Source organism: Manis javanica, chromosome 8 (genome assembly GCF_040802235.1).
Source record: "Manis javanica isolate MJ-LG chromosome 8, MJ_LKY, whole genome shotgun sequence".
Classification (NCBI taxonomy): Eukaryota; Metazoa; Chordata; class Mammalia; order Pholidota; family Manidae; genus Manis; species Manis javanica.
Genome location: NC_133163.1, coordinates 114,489,663 through 114,512,698, shown reverse-complemented (window position 1 = coordinate 114,512,698; position 23,036 = coordinate 114,489,663). Strand labels below are relative to the sequence as shown.

General features: G+C 40.6%; 2 protein-coding genes across 9 annotated transcripts in view; one reads left to right on the top strand and one right to left on the bottom strand.

The window, feature by feature from the left end:
• INTS14 (integrator complex subunit 14) overlaps positions 1-23,036 on the top strand; it is a 55,508-nt gene that overhangs the window by 26,252 nt on the left and 6,220 nt on the right. For 3 of the 7 annotated variants that reach the window (XM_073212018.1, XM_073212021.1, XM_073212017.1), the window contains 5 exons: positions 788-932; positions 2,262-2,395; positions 9,092-9,210; positions 11,248-11,313; positions 13,008-14,331. In XM_073212018.1, coding sequence (XP_073068119.1) covers positions 788-932; positions 2,262-2,395; positions 9,092-9,210; positions 11,248-11,313; positions 13,008-13,259 — 716 coding nt within the window. In that variant the 3' untranslated portion in view covers positions 13,260-14,331. Of the gene's footprint in view, positions 1-787; positions 933-2,261; positions 2,396-9,091; positions 9,211-11,247; positions 11,314-12,340; positions 12,470-13,007; positions 14,332-18,893; positions 19,288-23,036 lie in introns of those variants that run through there. The other 4 variants (XR_012120742.1, XM_073212020.1, XM_073212019.1 and 1 more) reach the window with 4 other exon arrangements.
• HACD3 (3-hydroxyacyl-CoA dehydratase 3) overlaps positions 14,336-23,036 on the bottom strand; it is a 29,456-nt gene continuing 20,755 nt past the window's right edge. For both annotated transcript variants that reach the window (XM_017677486.3, XM_073212022.1), the window contains exons 7-11: positions 22,194-22,321; positions 20,626-20,738; positions 19,301-19,407; positions 18,605-18,736; positions 14,336-15,808 (exon numbers count right to left, since the gene is read on the bottom strand). In XM_017677486.3, coding sequence (XP_017532975.1) covers positions 15,732-15,808; positions 18,605-18,736; positions 19,301-19,407; positions 20,626-20,738; positions 22,194-22,321 — 557 coding nt within the window. In that variant the 3' untranslated portion in view covers positions 14,336-15,731. The remainder of the gene's footprint in view (positions 15,809-18,604; positions 18,737-19,300; positions 19,408-20,625; positions 20,739-22,193; positions 22,322-23,036) is intronic.

Sequence of the window (23,036 nt, the reverse complement as noted above, 5' to 3'; positions counted from 1 at the left end):
ACAGTGGAAAGTATGGAAAGGCAGAATGGAGCCATGTTAAAAGTCAAGCTAAACTAGGAAAATTCTTCTTAATTAGAGTCTTTGAATGAAATTGAGACAGATAGTTCCAGAAGGAAGTTAATTGTAGGAAGGGTCATCTGTCAGCAGAATGTATGAACGAACTGGGAGTTGGAGAGTTGGGTCAAGAAGTTTATCCTTTGGGGCCTCCCATCCATGTGCTGCTTAAAGGCTGTCAGTTGAGAACAGTGTTGACCACTCTGAATCCGTGGTTCTGTTAAGATGGTGCCTGAAGCCCCCCAGAGAGCATCTAGCTAAGTGTCCTAGTAGAAACCACAGAAAGCTGATTTTTTGTGTGTAGCAACTTTATTGAAATATAACTCACATACTATACACCTTACCCACTTAAAGTGTACAATTCAGTAGTTTTTAGTGTGTTTACAGAGTTGTACAACCATCACTACAGTTTTAGAATCAGAATTTTAGAATTTTTACCACCCCAGAAAGAAACCATTTAGCTGTCAACCCCAAACTCCATCGCCCCCAGCCCCAGGTCACTAATATCCTTTCTGTCTCTGTAGATTTGCCTATTCTGGCTGTTTCATATGAATGGAATTGGTATCATGTGTGGAAACTGACTTTTATATAGACATAGGAACAGGAATATGAGTTTCTCTTACTTGTTATAATATTCTTTTATAAGTCCATGTATTTTCCTTCTAAAGCTAGAAACAGCCAAGGGGCTATTGTAACTAATCTCAGACTGACGTATTTTCTCCTCTTTTCACAGAAGGTGATGAGGTGGGTACTGGCATAACTGATGACAATGAAGATGAAAACTCAGCCAATCAGATCGCAGGCAAAATACCCAACTTCTGTGTCCTGCTCCATGGCAGCCTAAAAGTGGAAGGAATGGTGGCAATAGTTCAATTAGGGTAAGAAACTGTTGAGTGAAAGGAAGAATCAATTTACAGTTTACAGACTTTCTGAAAGAAATGGAAAGGTCCTTGTCACCTTTTCCTGTCCCTGCCATACCCTTTACACCTACCAGCATTTTCTAAACTGCTCTTTAAATCATCCCCTAGAGTCAGTGCAGAATGAGCCTCTTAATTATGTTGCTTTTCTTGTATTCTTTCTCAGTTTTCTTCTTTTCTGTCCTATCTAGGAAACCTGAGTTCAGTTATACATACCATTGCTATTAACTTGCTATAGGATCTTATGGAGCATTCACAGACTCCTCAACTATAAAATGAGGAGAGAGAACTAACTGAAAAAGGATGCTGATAACATTAACTTAACATTTTTACCAGGTGCCAGGCACTCCTCTAGGCACTTTACATATATTAACTCTTTCAGTCCTTCACAATTGTTAACACTGCCAGGAGGTATTATCCCCATTCTGTTGATGAGGAAAATGAGGCTTAGAGAGGTCAGGAACTTGCTCAAGGTCACATAGCTAGTAGACGGAAGAACTGGGACTCTAATCTGTGCATTCTGACTCCAGAGCCCTAGCTCTAACCACCATGGTGCTTTCTGTCCCTATGAGAAAAGCCCTTCCAGCTTTCCCATCACTGCAGTCTCAAAATTTGCAAAACTATCTGCTTCCCTTTCTGTGCTACCTATTGTTAGGAAAAGAAAGTGACCACTTTGTGGCCATCACCTGGGGTTGGCTGGTAAAGAAGATCGTGAGGTTGGGAGTACTCAGAGGAAGCATAGTTCCATTTCTGCTTGAGTTAAAATTAGCTGGTTCAAAAAGAAGAATGCAATTCTCATTAGGTTTTAGTTTGCTGTATTTCTTGGTGCCCAAGTACTTGTACTGGCCCTGAATATAAGGATTACCTGGGGCCCTTTGAGAAGTAGGAACAGAGCTGGGTGATGGCTTTGTACCCTTCTTTAGAAAGGCTTCTCTAGTGCTGCTGCTGTGAATGACTCAGGAAGGCAGCCGAGAAGACCTGTGGTTTCAGCCCTTCCTTCTCAGCACCTCTGCAGCTACGTGCTGCCCTTGTGATTTCTATGTCTTCTAAGACTGCTTTTGATTTTCATATCTACATAATTGAATAACAGTACATGTCTCAGAGGAACAGTAGCACTAGGGGGCAGCAGTATGTGTTTTGGGGTTTAGGATATGCCTTTAGTAGAAGTAATGCACCTGATTTCAAAGCTGAAGCCCATGCCTCTCAAGAGAAAAATCACAGCTTAGATTTATTTAGCTTGCTAGTCCTAGGCTTGATGTTCTTCTGATCTTCCATCTTCTCTCCGTCTAGTCCTGAATGGCATGGAATGCTCTACTCCCAAGCTGACAGCAAGAAGAAATCAAACCTCATGATGTCTCTCTTCGAGCCTGGCCCAGAGCCTCTGCCATGGCTCGGGAAAATGGCACAGCTGGGCCCTATTTCAGGTATGACCCAGACGAGATTTTGTCTCGACTTTGTTTTCTCTCTGCTGTTCTGAGTGACTGTGCGGTCAGGGAGCTGCCTGACCTTCTTTGTGGGTGCACTGTGGTCTCTGATACTGGATGTGGCCATGGAGAACCCCAGGAGAGTTAGGTGTTTGACTTTCAGCTTATAGCTCAGGGAAAACCAACTTTTATATTAAGTAAATATACGCTCTAACTGCTTAGAGTGAAAAGCTACTCTCCATAAACATTTTTCTCTTAGTGAACTATTTTCAACTTCAATAAAACCCCAAGTTATTCTTAGATAATTCAATCCCCTTCCTTCCTGTAACTGTTCCCCCTTAGCTTCCCTAACATTGCATTCTCCTGATACTTACCTGCTTCTTTGTCTTGCCTCATGATTTCCAAAATGTTCTTAGTCTGTTTCTCTTGGATTATTGTTCTCTCTTGGCTATTTTATCAGCCAGTACAGCTTCAGACTCCCCCATATCTGTAACGCTGGTTCTACTTGATCTTCCCCCTGGGACTTGGATATTATATTTCCAGTTCCTAGTTGGACCTGTCCACCTGGATACTCTACCACAGTCCCAGCTCATCATGTTTGTGACAGAAACCATTGCTCTCACCTTCACACCTTAAATTGCTCCTTCTGATTTTCCTACTCCTAATTGAGTTCTTTGTGCTCCTAGGTACTCAGGCTCCAAATGCAGTCATCTGTGACTCGTTTGGGCCCATTTCAGTTTCTGGAACATCTGCGAGGCAGCCTAACCTGTGCCAGGTCTGAGGATAAAAGAATTAGCAGGAGTGGGTGGGTCACGGGGAAGGCAGTATAGAACGGCGGAGACAAGTAGTGACTCTGTAGCATCTTACTATGCTGATGGACAGCGACTGTAATGGTGGTGGGGGCAGGGCTTGATAATATGGGTGCATGTAGTAACCACAATGTTGCTCATGTGAAACCTTCATAAGACTGTATATCAATGACACCTTAATTTTAAAAAAGCTGGAGTTGCTCAAAGTCTAGTGGAGAGTGGAATAATAAATGCAGATTGGAACAAGATCAGAGTTTGTCCTGAAGGGCACATGTAAAGGAAAATGAGAAGGAATAGGCAGGTGGAAGAGGACAAGCAGAGGAAAGTGATGTTACAGAAGCCAAAGGAATAAAGAGACTCAGGAAGAAAGTGTGATGTCTCATACGCGTGTGATACATGGTGTACGATATACACGTGGGCATGCATTTCAGATCTGAAATGCATACCTTTTGTCTGAAGGCCATCTTTTGCCATGGAAGCCTAAAGAAGATTTTGACTGAATATAGGCCCTAGAAGGTAGACTAAGTAAAAGCTTTTTCAGCAAAGGACCAGAGTAAATATTTTAGACTTTGACAACCTCCGCCTTAACTGCTAAACTCCGCTATCGTAGCACAATATGTAAATAAATGGGAGTGACTATATTCCAACAAAATTTTCTTCATGGACACAATTTGAACTTCATATTATTTTCATGTGTCACAAAATAAATGTGAAAAATCCATATATAACCCTTTAATTTATGTCCTATGTAAGGAAGGCAACAAACCTGGTGCTTTCTCTGCTTTGCAGCATCTCTATTTTGCCTTAATTTTTCTCAAAATTATTTTAGGAAAAGTATAGTTACACAACTCCTCAGTTCTTATTTTAATTCATTATGAGCTTGGATGATGAATATACTGATTATTTAGTTTAATTTCCTTATGTTGTGTATGAAGAAATACAGAATTAAGTCTTTTGTCCGAGATCATATAGCTAGTTCATAGCAGAGTGCTGACAATATTTCAGGCTTTCCAACTTGTCTACTCCACTGATATCTCCACCGGGCATCACTGGCATCATAGTTAACCAGTCAGTAACTTCCGAGTCCTTAACATGTGCCTGGCACATTCTGAGGTGGGGCCCTCCAAAACCAAGCAATATGAAAATTGGCTCTGAAGCGAGGAAGCGCATGGTGCATCCTCCAGAAGGTAATGTCGTGGCCGTGTGGGAACATCTCTCAACCCAGGGCAAGAGGACTTCTGCAGAAAACATAATCCCCACTGAAGATGAGTTCATGATATGAAAAAAAAGGTTTCAAAATCATGTAAGGATTTTACCTCCTTTGAAGGAAGGCCAACAGGAGGATTAGCAGCTTGAGAGCTTAATCTGAAAGAGACTGTGAAATGAGTGTTTAAAACAATTAAAGAGTTCTAGGAAGGAATAGAAACCAAGAGGAAAGAAGAGGACACTGACTCAAGAGTCATTTAATCTCGACAGGAGATTATTGGTGGCTTTGAAAGAGTAGCTTGTGTGCCAGGAGACAAGTGTAGAAATGAATTGGAGATGAGAAAATGGAAGGTAACAAGTTTGGGCACAAAGAAGAGAGAAATAGGGCAGTAATTGGAGGAGAACATGGGGAAGGAAGGGTGTGTGTGTGTGTGTGTGTGTGTGTGTGTGTGTGTGTGTGTGTGTGTGTGTGTGTGTGTGTGAGAGAGAGAGAGAGAGAGAGAGAGAGGGAGGGAGAGAGAGGGGGAAGGAAGGGTGTGTGTGTGTGTGTGTGTGTGTGTGTGTGTGAGAGAGAGAGAGAGAGAGAGGGAGGGAGAGAGAGGGGGAAGGAAGGGTGTGTGTGTGTGTGTGTGTGTGTGTGAGAGAGAGAGAGAGAGGGAGGGAGAGAGAGGGATTCCTCCCCTTCTCCTCCCTACGTTCATTCTGCCTTTCATTCCACCTCTCTTGCCGTGTTCTGGCTTTTCTTACCTTTCACTTAGATAAGAGATCAGCTAACTATGGCCTATAGGCCAAAGTAGCCCCCTGCTTATTTTGTAAATAAAGTTTTATTGTTAAAGTTTCATTACACACTCATTTATGTATTACCTATGGCCACTTTCCTGCTTCAGTGGCAGAGTTCAGTAGTTACATCAGAGACCATGTGACCCATAAAGCCTGAAATATTCACTGTCTGACCCTTTACAGAAAAAGTTTGCGTACCCCTGACCTTGACGGCTTCACCAGAGATGACTGCCTCGCATCTATGATAATAGCGCTTAAATTCCTGTCTGATCTGGCTCCCACCCTAGTAGTGCTGGGCTTGATATACATATTCTTCACTCAGATTGAAATGCTGTTTGCTCTGCCCTATATTCATGTTGTTTTCTCCTCCCTCTGGGTCTGTTCTTCTGTTCAGTGAAGATAGTAAGAGCTAACATTTTCCTGAACTTCACTTTGTGCAGGCACTGTGATAGATACAATGCAGTGTATCATCTCATTTAATTCTCATAGCAGTCTTCTGAGTTCAGATTGGCATTATGGCGACAAGTAATAATTGATAATTAAACCTGTTTTAGTGGGGTTGTTGAGAGAATTTACTGAGGGAGTGTATAAAGTAGCTGACACACAGTAGACACATAATAATGGTAGATCCTACTGTTTTTATTATGGTCTTTTAATCGAAGAAAGGCATGCAAAATAATACTGTTGATTTTACCTGGCCATCCTATTCCTAATTCTGTTCCTGGAGACACCTAATTTCAACTCTTAACCATTTCTTTTGGTATTAACTTACATTTCTTAAATATAGCTGTTTCTTGACTCTTTTCCATTTTAAATGTCATTTTGTTGACTTCACCACAACCATCCTCACCCACCCAGCACATTTTCCCCTTCCTCTATCTGCCCAGTGTGGTTATACTAGTGTTTTTGGTTGAAGGAATATTGTCTTTGTTTATTGAGGTAGGTGTTATTTGCAGCCAAGCCTCTAGTATACTGAGTTACATTTCCTTTGTTTTGTACCTCGTCCCCTGCCTGTTATTATTTACTTCTTTTGTTGTTGTTAGATACTGCCTTTTTTCTAGCAGCCAAGATAAATGTATTCTAACTTCAGTTCAAAGGAAGGCTCTGCTGGAAAGATACTGAGTTTCTCAGAGCCTCCCTGAGAGCCAGGCTGTGGGAGCCGCCGGCAGCCGCTGAGGGCAGCCCTCACCCTGGCCTCGCTCAGGGCCGTCCTCCACTTTCCCTTTTTTTCTTTGCTGTTTTCTCTGTACCAATCGCCAATTCCTACCTAAGCAAAATACCTTCCTCGGGTATGTCTGTCAGTTTCCTTTTTTCCTAAGTCATCACCCTCTTATTCCATAAATGGACTGGCTCTTCTCTAGGCCTGTTCTGTAGTTGTCATCCGAGTCTTCCCTTCACATCTCTCCGTGGATCTCCTGTTTCAGGAGCCCTCCTGAGAAAAGGCTGCATGGGAAGTAAAAATGTGAAATCTTGTGCATTCGGAAATGTCTGCATTTCATCCTGTACGCTCGATTCATGATTTGGTTGGGTACTGAGTTCTAGATTGGGAATCGTTTTCTCATAGTTATGAAGCACTGCTTTGTTGTGTCCACTGGTGTCTGAGGTCTGTGCTGACTGCCAGAGCTTTGACCCTGACCCATATTTCCTCTGCACTTCCTTGAGGCTCTTCTTTGTGCTCCTGGCATTCTGGGTTTTCAGAATAACATACCTAGTGTTGGTCTCTTTGTTCATTGTGCTGGGCACTCAGTGGGCCCTTCCATCTGGAAATTCATGTTCTTCAACCCTGGGAACATCAGTCATGTCTTTGCTTTTCCCCTCTCTGCAGTCTCTGCTCTCCCTTTCTAGAATGTATATCTATGGCCTGTGTGTTTGTATATATGTGTAATTTTCTGATCTTTTCCTGCTCGTTTTTCCATTTTTTTCTTTTCTGCCTTCCGTAAGGTATCCTCAACTTTATCTTGCAGGGTTTTTAAAAAATTTCTGCTACATTTGTTTTTCTAAGAGTCCCCTGTTCTCAGTATAGTATTTCCTGTTTGCTAAGCCAGTTACTACATACAAGATCCAAACAATTAGGGACTATAGAAGACAGGCTATGATTAGATGTTGAAATGTTTGGTACTGATAGTGCTATAAGATAAAAGGGTCTAGAGAAATTACTGTCTGCCAGAAGCATTTGGTCGAATAGGATCCGGACCTGGGTTGTAAGTCTGAGAGGTGAGGAACGGCAACGTTGAGTGGTTAGACAGGTATTGCCATTGGAACCAGGCCCAGCTGAGTCATTCTGAAACCTGTGAAAGTCCACCTTCTCTGAGCTCATAGCCTACCTTGTATGGTCCCTAATTGTTTGGAACTTGTATGCAGTAACTGGCTTAGCAAACAGGAAATACTGAGAACAGGGACTCTTAGAAAATGAAATATAATAGCAGAAATTTTTTAAAAACTGCAAGATAAAGTTGAAGATACTTTGCAGAAGGCAGAAAAAAATGGAAAAATAAGATCAGAAAATTACACACACACACACACACACACACACATGCCACAAGTATATATTCTAGAAAGAGAGAACAGAAACAGTTCCTTCATCTTGAATAGGATTGAGAATATCTACCCTCTGGGGTTGCTGTAAGGAGAGAAGTTACCTGTGTGAAGTGTTTGACACATAGTTGGGGCTTGTTACTCTTTATAAGTTCCTTGAGGCCAGAAAAATATCTTCTCTAGCCATGCTTTGTAGCAGTGCTTGGTACCTAATGGGCTCTTACTATAGCTAATGAATGAATGAGTGAGTGAGAATAAACGAATGAGGAAAGGAGAGCATTCCAGGCAGGGGAAATAGCAGTAACAGTGGCAGCAAGCTGAAATAAGCATGTTGCCTGGGAAAGGACTATTGAGATCTTGGCGTGACTATAAAGTTTGTATATTGACAAGTATTCACGGAAATGTGTCTGCACAGCTGGGCTGGTACTTTTTGGCGGCGAAGGGAGAGAGGACTCACAGAGGTAATGTGGAGCTTAAATTAATGACCAAATTGTAGTTAGAGAGCTTCTGGCTCCCTGAACTTGGGAAAATTATTTCTGTTCTGTCTACCCTAAAAGGTGGTGATAGTAAGGATAAAGTGGGCCAGTAGGTCTAAGTGTGCTGTGGAAATCTGTGGCAAAGTTTCATTGGCTTAGGAAGCAGGTAGAAGATACCTTTGTTTATCCATGTGCCTATAAAAGTAACATGGCTTTAAATCTTTGGAAGCAATAAACTAATAAACCATGAGGTGGATTATGTTTCACCAAAGAAGTATTTCTTCCCCTACCGTTTTCTTTAGTTTGGCTACAAATAATTTTCCTTTTTAATTTTCTCAGTATTTAGACCTATGCTTTCTAATCCAGTAGCCACTAGCCACATAAGACTATTGAAATAAATAAGATTTCAGATTGAGTCCTTCATTCATACTGGCCACAGGTCAAGTGTTCAGTGGCCACTTGGGCTAGTGACTACCATTCTGTCATCGCAGAAAGTTCAGCTGGAGAGAGTGCTGGGCTGGACTATATACAGAATTGTGTGCATGTGTGTATTTTTAAATACGTACTTTATTATTGTTGTATGTATTGCTTTTGTCCTCTTTGACTTTAGTTTTTAAAGCAGATAAGTGAAACCTGTTTCTTTTTTAAAATATTAAGCTGTTTTTACTGTTACGTGGGCCTCATCAGTTGGTGGGTTGGTTGGTCTCCTACGTCAGTGGCTTTCCATTAAGAACATCCTATTCCCCTACCTGAGTGAAGCTAATGGATTTTCTTAATTAGGGAAGTGGATGTAGAAGGTTGAATGATTCAGAGAGCTTCTAGCCTAATTGGAAATATAGTTGATTGTGTTTTACCTGATGTTATTTCCAGAATGTCTTTTTTCTTTTCAGATGCTAAAGAAAACCCTTACGGTGAGGATGACAATAAGAGCCCCTTCCCCCTGCAGCCCAAAAACAAACGCAGTTACGCTCAGAATGTGACTGTCTGGATCAAACCCAGTGGCCTGCAGGTAACATTACCATTCACATTGCTTTCTACTGGGGACAAGAGGGATTCTGGCAGGCAGGCAGGCAGGCATTTGATTTGATTTTCCTTGCCTTTGCTACTTAGTAATTCATTTACACCTAATGTTTGTCATTATTTCCAGAAAGGATTTGAGGTAGCCTAAAGTACAACATGTGTATAGCAAAGTCATTTCTTACAAAATTTAGAGCAGTGCAAAACCTAAAGGAAGAAGGGAAACAGTGCCAGGAACCGAAGCCACAATGATAATTGTATCTGAACAACTTGGCTCTGAGCTTCCTGCTGCCAAGGTCAAAAAGGAAACATGTAAGGTTATATGGTTTTTCTTACCTAATAAAAGGAAGCATGTCAGTTCTTATAGAGAGAACTTTTCCTAGCTTTGAATTTCACATTCCATGTTTCACATTTTCCTGGCATTGAATGTCTGTGTAAAAGTTTTGACACGTTGAGATGTTGAGTAACATAATGGGTGTCATCTTTAACCACAATTTTGAGAAAGATGTAAAAATCCTTATGTAGTTATTTCTTCCATCTCTACAGTAGAGCCATAGCATCACTGTAATTCCACAAAAACACTTCCAGGGGCAACTAAGATTATGTTATCAAGGTTTGCTGCTCTCAGGCAAGGTACTCAGGGACATTTCTCCTTCCATTGACATAGTCATATATACCTGTTTTTAAAAATCACTTTTTGAGCCTTTTTTCTCATTTGAGCACGATTTTTTTTCTTTTCTCCTCCAGTGATTCCAACCTAAGCCAAATTAGAAGAGGCAGGCAGGCCACCTCCCAACAGAAGTAGCTTCTGTCAATGGCATCGTCTCTTTTAGCCCCTTTTTCACAGAGACTGGACGCATCCTGCCATGGCTGAAGGGGGCAGGGCCTCTTTTCTAGAAAAATCAGGTTCTCCCTTTTTCCTGCTGTCTCCGATCCCAGCATTTCCCTGTCAGGATAGCTGAATTTTTCTAAAATGTTTTAAATTTTGTTTTGATCTGGGTGTTTATTGTAGTGAAAAACACATAGAATTTACTATTTCAACTATTTTAAAATATATAATTCAGTGACGTTTAGTACAGTCACAATGTTATACAACTGTCACCACTCTACCTAGTTCCAAAATATTTTCATCACTTCAAAAGGAAACCGTGTACCCATTAAGCGAGTCGCTGTACATTCCCTGCTTCCCCAGCCCTTGGTGACCACTGATCTGTTTTCTCTGTGGATTTGACTTCTGGATGTTTCATATATAACTGGCTTTGCACAGTATGTGGCCTTTTGTGTTTGGCTGAGCTTTTTTTTTCACTTAACATAATTTTTTTTCAACATTCATTCATGTTGTAGCAAGTATCAATACTATGCCATTCCTTTTGATGGCTGAATAGTATTCCATTATATAAATATGCCAGTTCATTCAGTTGATGAACATTTGGATTATTTCTACTTTTTGGCAATTGTGGATAATGTTATGGATTTATCAAATTAATTTTTTTTTCTGTTTTGCTATTGTTTTCATAACTAAGAAATCTTTGCCAAGTCCAAGGTCATAAAGTTTTACCCATTTTCTTTCAAGAGTTTTACAGTTTTAGCTCTTACACGTAGGTCTTATCCATTTTGCATTAATTTTTTGTATGTGCTGTGAAGTAAGGGTCCAACTTTGTTCTTTTGCAACTGTGCAGGGTATTCAACTGACCCTGCACATTTGTTGAAGAGACTATTCTTTACCCCATTGAATGGTCTTGGCACCTTGTCAAAAGGCAGCTGGCCATAGATGTATGGGTTTACAAGGTGTGTTTTTGTGAGAGAAGTTCATTACTGTCACCGAGGGATTTTATTGTCCTCAAGCATTTTGAAGGATGTTTTACTAATGTTGAACAGAATAGTGGCATTAACTGAGAAGGAATCCTCATCTTGTTACTACAGCTCTGTTCTCATTTTCATTTCTTTGTAAACATTTAGAGCCATCCTTTTGTATTCTTTGCCCTTTTACTACAGAATTCTAATGTTGAATTCTTTTTACCCTTGATAGACAGATGTACAGAAGATTTTAAGAAATGCAAGGAAACTACCTGAAAAAACACAGACATTCTATAAGGTGAGGCTGTCAGAATTACAGTGGAAGAGTGGGCCCTGGGATGTCTGGCAACAATAAATGGTTCACAATAAAGCATGGGGTAGCAGGGTGAACATGGACAAGGATTAGAAATGTGTAGCTTGTGTCCCAAGTTTTTTCATCAGTAAAATTGGTAGAAGTGGTAGGTCCATTGCTGCCCTAAAATCCAAGAATGGGAAATGTTTAAGGGCCTTGTTATGTGCAAAAGGACCTCTCTGTCTGTATTGATGCTGCCGTGAATGGCCAAGGAAGGAGCTGAAATGATGTGTAGGTCACAGCCCTTAACCCTCCCCACCACTCCCATGTGGGTATCCAGTCTGACCCTAGGTAGTCATTGTGACTTCCTGGGATGGTGGTCCCAGAACATTCTTCATGTGCCAGAGTCTGCTTCCAGGAATGCCTTCTAAAATTGTACATTTATGAATTATAAAAGGATGGCCTCCCAGAATCATACCTAGTTAATCCAGAACCATTGGTGGAGGGAATAAAGTTATGAGTGGGATAGAGTGGGAGGGCATTTACGTTCACTCGTTTCTCCCATCCTTCTGGTAGTTGGCTGAAATTAAATTAAGTGGCAGTGTGAGGTATGCTATTGCCAGTTATGTCCTAGCTTGCCAATCTTAAAATATAGTACACACAGCCAGCCCCAGGCTGACATCTCTTCAGAGAAAATACTTGCTACTTTGGGTGTTATCTTATTACCTTTATGTCACTGCTGTCTTCCAACCTAATTATGTAGCAAGCTGGTGAAATCAAGCAAGAGCAACCTTTGAGTTGAACGAGGCTGCTGCTCAGCCTGCCCCATCCTAACTGGAGCCTGTAATCCACACAGGCCCTTAGGACCACTCCTTGGCTGTAGTCTGTCTCCCATTTGCACAATCATCAGCTGTTTCTTCAAGATGGCACACGTACTTTAGCCACCTTCTGAACTTTTCACTTGTTAACAGAGAGTAGAGAGGTGGTCAAAAAGTTAATGTCTCTTTTCTGGTTTTATGTAATTTTGACACAGCAGAGCTGGAAAGGGTCTCTACCAGATGGCCGCACCAGTCCTGCAGTGGGCAAGGAAGAGGCTGTCCTCCTGCAGATGAGGCAACTGAGATCCAGAGAGGCCACCCGCTTGCCCAGATCACACTGCTAAGTAGTTTGAGGGGACACTTTGTCTTTCTGTGCCCCCACCCAGTACCCAACCTTTCTTTTTGTGGCAGTCTTTTGGGTCAGACTTCTTGACTCGTCCACAGGCCCCCTTCAAACATGGTCATTGTCACTCAGTCTGAGGCCCAGCCAGGGGCATCAGATGGTTAAGAGCCGTCTGAAGTTTGGGGCAAGCTTTTTCCACACCTAAGAGAGGAAAATAATCCTCCTGAAGAGTCATGAGTAAGTGAAATGATGTATGCAAAGACCCTCACTGTGTTTGGCAGAAGCACTCACTGTGATGAAGACCTATTTCAGTCTGCTGTCTTCTCAGCTAGCTTTCTGACCACCTGTAGGGAGGAACCACTTCCCAGCCATGTCCTCACATTCTCCTGTTTTGGCATCTCTGTACAAGCATTTTTTCTCATACAAAAACGCTCACTTAAGTTTGGGCATCAAGGAGAAACTCATTCTGAGCTGAGCACTAAGAAAGTACATGATAAGGAAAATGCATTTCAGCAACATCGGTGTTTATCTTGTTTTAGGAGCTGAACCGTTTACGAAAGGCTGCCCTGGCCTTTGGTTTCCTGGACCTGCTCAAAGGGGTTGCTGACATGCTGGAAAGGGAGTGCACGTTGCTGCCCGACACAGCCCACCCCGACGCCGCATTTCAGCTGACCCACGCTGCCCAGCAGCTCAAGCTGGCCAGCACTGGCACCTCCGAGTACGCCGGGTATGACCACAACATCACACCTCTGCACACGGACTTCTCTGGGAGCAGCACGGAAAGAATGTGAAGCTGACCTCAGGAGCCTGCCTTCTTTTTTCATTTCAAGTGAAATGTTTTGGGGTAAAAACTGCCAGTCTGTTCACCTCTGTAATAGCCACCCAAAGTCCTCCGTGAGGCTGCCTCAGAAGCACCACCTGCTGGTTTGAATGACTTTGCTAGAATCTGAGGATTCTGAAGGGTGGTCAGCTGCTTGGGCTTTGATTTTAGCTTTTTGGGGCTCAGTCTTTAAGCCCAAAAGACAACCATTGCTCCCATGAACACATCTCCTAGAAGCTTGAAGGACTGATGAGCACAGTCTACCCCACTTCCTCAGGAAACACACCAGCAGCAATTCTCTGGCTTCTGACAGGCATCTTCTCTTCTCTCCTGTCTCAACCATAAGGGCATTTTCAAGCTTCTGTCCTTGGAATGAGAAGCCCAGACTGTCTAGGACTTGGTAAGTACAAGTCTACGCCACCTAGTTTCAGAACTTTCCTTGGGACTTGGGCAAAAACTTGGTGGTAACCCAGAGGTGCTTTTGGTGTGTCTTGAGATACAGACTTTTAAACAGCAACCATAAATACATAAAATGATTCCCATTTCTTCAGTTTTTTAAAGAAAATAAAATACTTGATTTTCTATAAAATGGTACTACTGGGAAACTAATAGGTCTTTTACCTTTTGGTTTGTCCTATCACCTGAGTATAATTTCAGCTTCTGAGTGGCACAGCTTCATAAATCGTGAGCGTTCCTTGGGTTCCATAGTGAGTTCCTTGTTTCTTACACTGGTTAGGCCCCACTGCCTTAGCCACGCCCCATCAGCCCATCCTGGTAGGTTCTGACATCACTGCAGTCAGTTCTGGTACCGATTCATCAGCTGGCTTCATGATCTTAGGCAAGTCATGTGCCTTCTCCAAGCTTTATTTCATCATCAGTGCTTTTCAAATTACTCCAGACTTCCTACGGTACTTCCTCAGGCCTCAACCCAAGCAACCACTTTCAGTGTAACATGCTGAACTGCTATATTATAATTTGTCTGAACAAGACTTTATCATTAACTAATTTGGAAACCACCAGACTAAATAAATTATCTTTAAACCCGAGTTTTTAGGATTTTGATTGTAAATGTTTAATAGAAATACACAATCTTGTTTTCTCAGCAATGAAGAGGTTTATAACAATCACCAAGAATGCAAGATTCTGCCACAAAGATGCAGCATAATCTGCCAAGCTGATCTGTCCAGTTACACATAGAAAGTCAGTTCAAAAAACAGAAGTTAATATAAACAAAGTGTTGACAGAAGTTACGGACATGCAGAATATCCTTCAGTGCAATGAACTTGTAAAAAAAAAAAAATCAGCCAGTCTATGCTAATCAGATGTTTTTAGGTCAAACCAAGTTTCCATCTTGAGCTCAGAGAAACAGTGTAACTCATTGAGTCCCCTTCCCCGGAGGAACAAGAATGACAGAAAACTATCATGCCTTAAATACTTTTTAAGCATTACTTCTAACACTTATTTTATTGATTTATTTGGAATGTAGTAGAGGAAACTGATGTTTTTGATAGTGGCCAAACTTTATAATGTCTATTGGTGGGTTTCTTGCCAGGAATCTTTGTTAATGGACCAGCTGATGGTTCTCCAGCCAAGTTCTCACTCAGTGTTCACTATCCTACTGCAAACAGGTGAAACAGAAAAAAAGGTGTCAGTTTGACCTTTCTGACCCTTCAGCCATTTGGGTTCGGAATGCTTATGATCTCATTGTTTTCTAAGCAATATTTCATCTTCCTTTAGTGCTGAAAATAGTTGATTACCTAGGAGTGAAGTAAGTGATCATGGTGTTCCAAGGTTCTGACTAGTTTTTCTCAAGTCAGTCTGTCCTTCCAGTGCCCACACAGATAAGAACTATAGTAACAGCTGTTAGGCCAAAAGATTCAGAGGTAATACGTCTTCTCTAGCTCCAGTTGGATTCAGAAATGTTTTATCAATGACTAAATCAAAATCCATTTTCAAAAAAATCAATGCCACCTCACCTAATAGTAACCCTTGGGAACAATATATTAGGCCCTGCCTGAGTCACTTTCACAACCTCCTATAGAGCAACATAATCTTTTTTTCCCACGAACAGCAGCTGAAAAGAACAAATCCCAGCTGTAAGAATAACCAGTTCCTGGTAGTAGGGTCATGACACTGAAGAAATATCTCTGCCCTACATGAAACTGACTGGACATGGAATGGGTGGAAGTAGGCCTTAGTCTTTTGGTGTCACTAACAGAATGTGCAAGACTAACCCTCATCAGATACCAGGAATCCATGTCATGCAAGTACTACATCAAGGTAATAGGGCAGTTCAGGAATGTTAGCGGGGAAAGGGAAGACAGCCTCACTGAGAATTTAACCATTTAACTTTAAAAAAAACGTTTACATCAGTACAAGAAGGTAAAACTGTAAGAATTAAAGATAGGCTCAAACTGGCAAGAAGTTGTCTAAATCTCTATTTTCAGTGGATCTTTTTCTTTTTTTGTCCATAGCGCCGCCTGCGCTGTTTATAAAGGTGACGGAAATTTACATATAACCCTGAAAAAGAAAAAGACCAATTAGAAATGAGAATCTCTCTTTGTTTATAAACAAAAGCACTTGGGGCAGGAATAGTCTCCAAGTACCTGCTTTTCACTTCCCACAGCACTGCCTATGCAGCTAGCTGCTCAGGAAGTACAACTTAGAATAAATTATTAACAATGCACTACAGACAACTCAGTTTTTCCCTAGTGTGTTGGCAATTTCTCCTCCCATATTTTAGTATGAATATTTTCAAACATACAAAAAGATTTAATCACCGTACACTGAACACCACCTAGATTTAAACTTTAACCTTTAATATGTTTACTTTATCAATACCAATTCCCCTCTCATTTTCGATGTATTTCAGTGTAAGCTGCAGATATCAGTACACTTCACCCCTGAATATTTCATTAATTAAGAATTCAGTATTCTTCTTTTTTCTTTTAAGGGAGATTACATAAAATGAAATACACAAATATGAAGTATACAAACAACCCAATTTTTAATTCCAGGCTCTGCAATAACATGCATAAGCAATGGCCTAAAAGGTATAGAACACTTTTCTAAGCAGCAGAATTTAGTGAATTCGAAAACACAGGATTTCAGAGTCAGAAAAAAACTTCAATCCTATCTGACCACTGACTACTTCTGTGGCTTAGCTTAGTCTCACCTCAGTTTCCTCATTGTACAAGGTTAAAAATACTTGTTTTCCAGACTTACAGTGACAGAATGTGTATTTAGAAGAGTACTTTGATCTATATACAAATGTAGCTGGTTATACTGCTTTAAAATTTTTCAAATTTAGGATTTATTTCATTCTGAAGAATAAAAACTACTACTTCGCTGTAGGCAGACCAAATATGAGAATAAACCTTGTAAGTCAGAGTATGTAACAACGTAACATGAAGAAAAGCTACTAGGGTTAGTGCACATTAAAATATGTCTACCTTTCTTTTAGTAAAATATGTTAAGGGTCTTTCCAATACTTATTCCTCTTTAACAGTTTAAGTACGCCCACTTTATGAAGCCTAGTTTCAGTAAAACTAGATTTATCCAGTAATGGAGGTCAAGAGTTTTTTTAATGAGTACATTTTCCCAACTGAAGCTTACTCCCTTCAAGGGCCAAACATTTTAACATTTTTGGTTAGAAATCTTTCTGAAATGGATTTAACCCTTTCTGAAACGAAGAGAATGGAATAGAAAAGAAGAAATGGAATAAAATCTAATCTTTGGCAAATGACCTACACCCGTAATGTCTGTTATTTAACTGTATTTCTGCCATGTGCTGAAACCCTAAGGGGCTCCTAAAGAGTGCAGTTCTCTTCTCCCCCGATACTAAATGACCAACACCACTGGGCTTTCTGGCTTCTCGGGTTTACCTTTTGAGGTCTTCCTTGAACTGTCTGGGGTGGCCAGCCTCCAGCATGGTCCCCAATGATCCCTACCTCCTGGTCTTTCATACCCCATGAAGTCTCCTCCCACACTGTTCTCAGTTGGTTTGTGTAACCAACAAAATATGGCAAAACTGTTGGTATGTCACTTCTGAGATGAGGTTTTAAAAGGCAGCATGGATGTGATAGAGGTGCTAATAAACACTACTGTATTACAGTAATGACAACTGTTACAACATATAATGTATCAAAACAACATTTCATATATCTTAAATTTACACAATGTTATAAAACAAACAGATCAATAAAAACAACTAAGATTTTTAAAAGGCACACACACACACACAAAAAAAAACCAGCAGTGTGTCTTCTGGCTCTCTCCAGATCACTTGCTCTAGGGGAAGGGAAGCCATGTCATGAGGAGCCATATATAAAGAAGTGATGTAGCAAGAAACGGAAGCCTCCCATCTACAGCTACATGTGTGCAGTTGGAGCAGGTGCTCCAACCCCAGTCAGGTCTACTGAAACTATAGCCCCAGCTGAGCTAGCTGACTGAACCCTCATGAGGGACACTGAGCTAGGCTGCTACCTGACCCTCAGAAGCCACTAAGTTAGTAAATGTTTGTTGTCTTAAGCTGCAAAGTTTTGGGGTAATTTTGTTACACAGCAATAGATGTCTAATATACTATCTGATATCACATATCACATCCTTCTGTTGCTAGGAGGCCAGACTTATTTAGGGCCACCTCAAGAGTTTTGTCATCTAAAGCAGGAAGAAATATATAAATTGTATTAAAATGTGTTAGAACTTTGCCTAAAGTAAATAGTCCTTACAGTTAGGAAGGTTTTTAAATCTCTCATATTTGCAATAATTTGTGTTTCTTTTTCCTTTCTTTTAGTTTTTAGTTTTTAAGAATTAAGGCAAGATTTTATAATTTTATATAAAAGCAATAAATAAGCAGGTTTCACATAAGGAGCAGGGGGCTTTGCTATCGTTAGGCAGAAGGCTTTAGGTCATCTCTTGGCTGCTCAGAGGCCTTTCCTGCCTCCTTCCTTCCTTCCTGCCTGTTGAACCACCACTGTAAACTCTGAATAAGGATGCTACTGAATTTAGTAAAATTCAAATGAGCTTCTTACTCTATTTTAAAGGAGCTTCTTACATTGTTTTCAAACATTATCTTATGCTGAATTCCCAATGACCAAAAGCACATAAGGAAAATAACCACTGGGGATTTGAAAGAAATACTTCCATACATAGCATATTCGCTTAGTGGGTCTGTTTTGCAAAGTAATCTTTCTCTAACTGTCTGCTGTTCTTTTGGAGATAAGAATCCTGATAGGGACTTCTAAAACTTTGACTCACTTAACTAACTCTCTAAGAAGTGATAGGAAAAAAGCCTCTTACAGAGCCAATACTTACCTAAAAATATCATGATAAGATAAATCTGAAGAAAAAAGGAAAATCTAACTTTGATTTTCACTGGGTATGGCAATGTGAAGCTGAATCTTCCTGTTTCATTGAACACTGGGATGGACTGGATCACTGAGACAGCTGAAAGCAGAAAAGAGAGCTTAATGAAATAGTCACGTTTAGTGACACAACCTTCTAACCCCTCAAAGCTTCAGTCTGGGTTCGTTGAAAATGCTTCCTCCTCCCTTTGTACAGATAACTCACGCCTCTTCCTTTTTCTGCTCCCCATTTTTCTAAGAGATAAGCCTCCAAGCCGACAACAGAAAGATGACTGAGGAACGGTCATTTGATAGCACTGGGCTTCAGTTTCCTATTCTGCAAAATTGAGAGAAAAATCCCTATCTGACTCACTCACTAGGTGTTCGTCAGAGTAAAATGAAATTATCAGTATGAACCTGCTTTGGATAAACAAAAAAATACCATATAAATAGGAGGCCGGCAGTACATGACCATGCAGCTTCCAAACCTTACAAAATGAGCAACTTTCCAGGAACAGTCTGGGTACCAGGATTATTATGGAAGAAAACCACTAGAAAGAAATTCTTGAAAAGTCCAAAGGTGACAGCGGGAAGAAGAAAGGCCTGGCCTATCAGCTTGGCTATCCCTTGGAGCGAAGCTATAAAACCTAGTGTTCCTGAAAAGTACCTTCCGCCAAACATCCCAGAGGATAAATGGGAATCCACACAGTGTAACGAAGCCAGGTGAGCACCTTCCAGTCCATATCCATGCAGGAAAGCATGTAGAAGGGGTACCTGTCGAGAATAAGGAATTCAGATGATGAGAGCCACTTCGGGTTCTGAATGCAACCCTAGAACGTCATTCAGGAAGAAGGACTTCACGATGAGCTGCACAGGGCTTCTCCAGAGCAGAATCCTGAACGGTCCACCCCAAACCCCCATATGCTCCTCCCCTAGTCCTCAAAGGATGTGTGTGGACTCTCTTTAATGACAGATTTAAGTTTCGGTCTCAAAGGACCCCTCTCTGGAATAGTTCAGAAGATGGCATGGATGCTCAGAAGTTTTTTGGCTTTATTGCTAGTTCTGATCTACATTCCAAGTAGGTAAGGGCAACAAACACTTAACCTCTGGATAAATGAATGTTACAAAATTAAAGTATGCAAAAGATCTACAATCAGACATCCTCTGAATCAGATGTAAGCTATTTAAGAAGAGATACCATTAAAGAAGAAATTTGTTTCTTCTCAAACAGTGAAAGTAAATATTAAGCATTTATAATCTCTTTCACCTTTGCAGTAAGTAGACTGTAAGACATAGTGGGTGCCACGGGATACAGACTGCAGTTAAGACACAATCAAGGGCTGCCACTACCTGTTTTCCCTCTCAGCTGTGCACTCTGTCAAAGTACCACCGACCTAGAGCTCAGAAGCCAATCTGTAAAATCCCTGCTCCACGTGGCTGACAAGGGAAGAAGTATGGAGTATGCACAGTCTAGTTCAGAAGGATACATCTACTTTAATTGGATCCTTTTTATTTTTAAGATATTTCTTCTCTTGACAACTGAAAATGGAAGAATCAGGTAAGAGGTTGAGTCAAACTTCAGGAATCTAGTAGTAAAAGATTTGTTTCTACCATCCCTTCTAGAAGGCTGGTCTTCATTCATCCCATCCAGCCTGAATTGCTCCTTCAACCACAAATTTTTTCAGCCCTTTCAAGAATTTGCCCATGTGATGAGTCCTCTCTCTCCAACAAGGCAGCAAGATCCTGAAGGGTAAGACGGGTCATTCCTCTGCATCTGTCCTGCTCCCCAGTGCCCAGGCTGGTACAAATCCAATGGCTGCTTTAAAAAAAAAAAACTGTCTCACCTCTGCAGAGTACACAGACGCAGCTGGAACTCTCCGCACATGAAACCTTGATCTTGTCAAAGTAAATGAAGAAGACAGCAGTTCCCTCAAGAAGAGAGCTACTCGAGAGGCAGACACACTGAGACAGCATCCTGGTATTTCTACCCACCTGAAGATTTCAACTGTGCTCCACATATAAAACACAAAGAAAACCACAGCTTTGTTTTGCATTTCTTCCATGGTGCCAAGGATGATAAACAAAATGAAATTTCTTCCAAGAAGCTAATAAAAGGAGCCAAAAGAGAAAAAAGTTATATATATAAAACATATAAATGTGTTTATCTGACATTTAACTCCCCTAAATTCAAGGTAAATAGAAAAACACTGAGCTCAACTAGCTTGGTCCAGTATTGGAACAAGTTAAAAGTACTTCAACCAGTCTTTCCGGATAGATATGTGTATGTGTGCATGTTTGAGCATACGTAAATATTATCAAAAATAGTATATATTTCAAAATACGCACATTCAAAAACAGTTTAAAGAGTACCGGCAATGAACATTTGTATCTGCATAAGCCAAGTTAAGAAACAGAACACACCCACCACAAGTATTATGTGTTAAGTATTGGTGTTAACCATTCCACTGCCTTTCTATATAGGTTTACTGCTATGTATGTTGTATCCTATACACTATATTGTCTCACTTTGCCTGTTTTTAAACTTTCTGAAATCATGCTCTATGTATTATTCTGTGACTTGTTTCGTACTCATGTTATATTCCCAAGATTCATACATGTTGATGCATGTGGCATTGCCCAACTCCAGGAAGCTTCGCCACATTGTATTCTGTGTGACCGGCACTCCCTGGAGCTCTGCAGTGTGATGCTACTGAACCTGTCCCTTCCATCTTGCCCTAGAAATTCTACTATTTGTACTAGTCCTTGATAAACAAAACATACAAAAAATATCATTCCTTATTAGTGGGTCATTCACTGTCCTCTTTTATCTTTTAAACTGAACAAAATAGCCTCTTTCCAAGGACAGAAAACCTAGAAGTACCAGGGCTATTGCATTAACGCCCTTTACCATGCAATTGATAATATTAGAATGCTGGACTTGGTGGAGCAGGAAAGGCGGAACTGTAAAGACATCGCTCCAGAAGACACCAAGCAACAACCACCTCATTCTCCCTGAGTCTAGGGAGTGGCATTTAACGGCGTGCAATTGCATAGCTAGGAAACAGGGCAAGGCAAGGAAGCTGAAAGACTCTGACGCTCTGTTTCTGAGAGAATCTTTAAAATACAGGAAAACACAGATGTATGACCCACATGAGTCAAATGAGCCACCTTCACATATGAAATGAAGTCCCAAGTGAAAAGATACCTAGGTACTGCACACTCCATCTACCCAAGGAAGGAGAGCGCCTGTCTCTGCCTGAGGCTGAGGGTAGGCTTTCCTGCTCCTGCCTAAGAGTCAAGTTTCTCTTGTTTTAAAGCTCTTTTTATAACTGTGAGTTCATGAAGATGTTGTAAACAAGGAAACAGACCTGAAATGGCAAATGTCTACTTTGGAAAATAACCATGAGACCTAAAATATCCCTTGTTCAGATAAAACAGTACTATTCCCATGCAAGTAGGTATACTTTTACTAATTGAGACTTTTCAGCAAACTGTGGCATACCAACTAAATAAACGCTGGCATCTTTCACTCCCCACCCTTGAGCTCAACTATTCAATACCTGAATAAGAGAAGGTATCACTGGTGACTTAGTGACTCCAATCGCTGCATTGATAGTTTCCACAACTGACAGCATCTGGCAGAAATACATCATGTCAGCCATGGTGTGGAATGTGTCATAGAAGGACTCTATGAAACAAATATACATTAAGGGTAAATCAACTGGCAAATTCCAACAGAATTATTTCTCAAACTTGGTAACCCCTTACATGATAGGAATTTTAGGAATGGTATAATAAACATCCAGTCAGATTCAAGTTTGCTATCCAACTAAGCTGGAGGGGAAGAGGCCTGTGGGGTCATGAATAGTAAACCTCTACTGGTCACCAGAAAGTTAACACATACACCTTGTAGGCACCTTCTCATTTTAAAAGGTGAGAAAAAAAAGCATACCTAGACTTCATTTAGTTATATGCTGAAAAATCCATGTGTCAGGCACAGTAATTCTTTTCAGATCCATTTTCAAAACATTGTATTTATATATTTAATCTTAATAATTCTTATTCTGAGAATCTATCCTAAAATATCTAAAGTGAAAAAGCTTTAGGAACAAGGTTGGTCTCTGTAACATTATTTCTAAGTGTATTTAAATAGAAATGGTCTAAATGTCTACAAGTATAGAAACTTTGAGTCAATTACAGAATATCTACTTCATGGAATCTTATATAATAATTTTAAATGACAGTATTATTTACATGTTGTCAACAGATACAGTATCAATACTGAATGGCCCATAATATAAAATCCTTTACTTTTCTCACTGATCTTACTTGACATCCTGCATTCCTACAGTCCTCTTTGCAATGTTTCTCAACCAGGGCACTACTGACATTTTCAGTAGGAC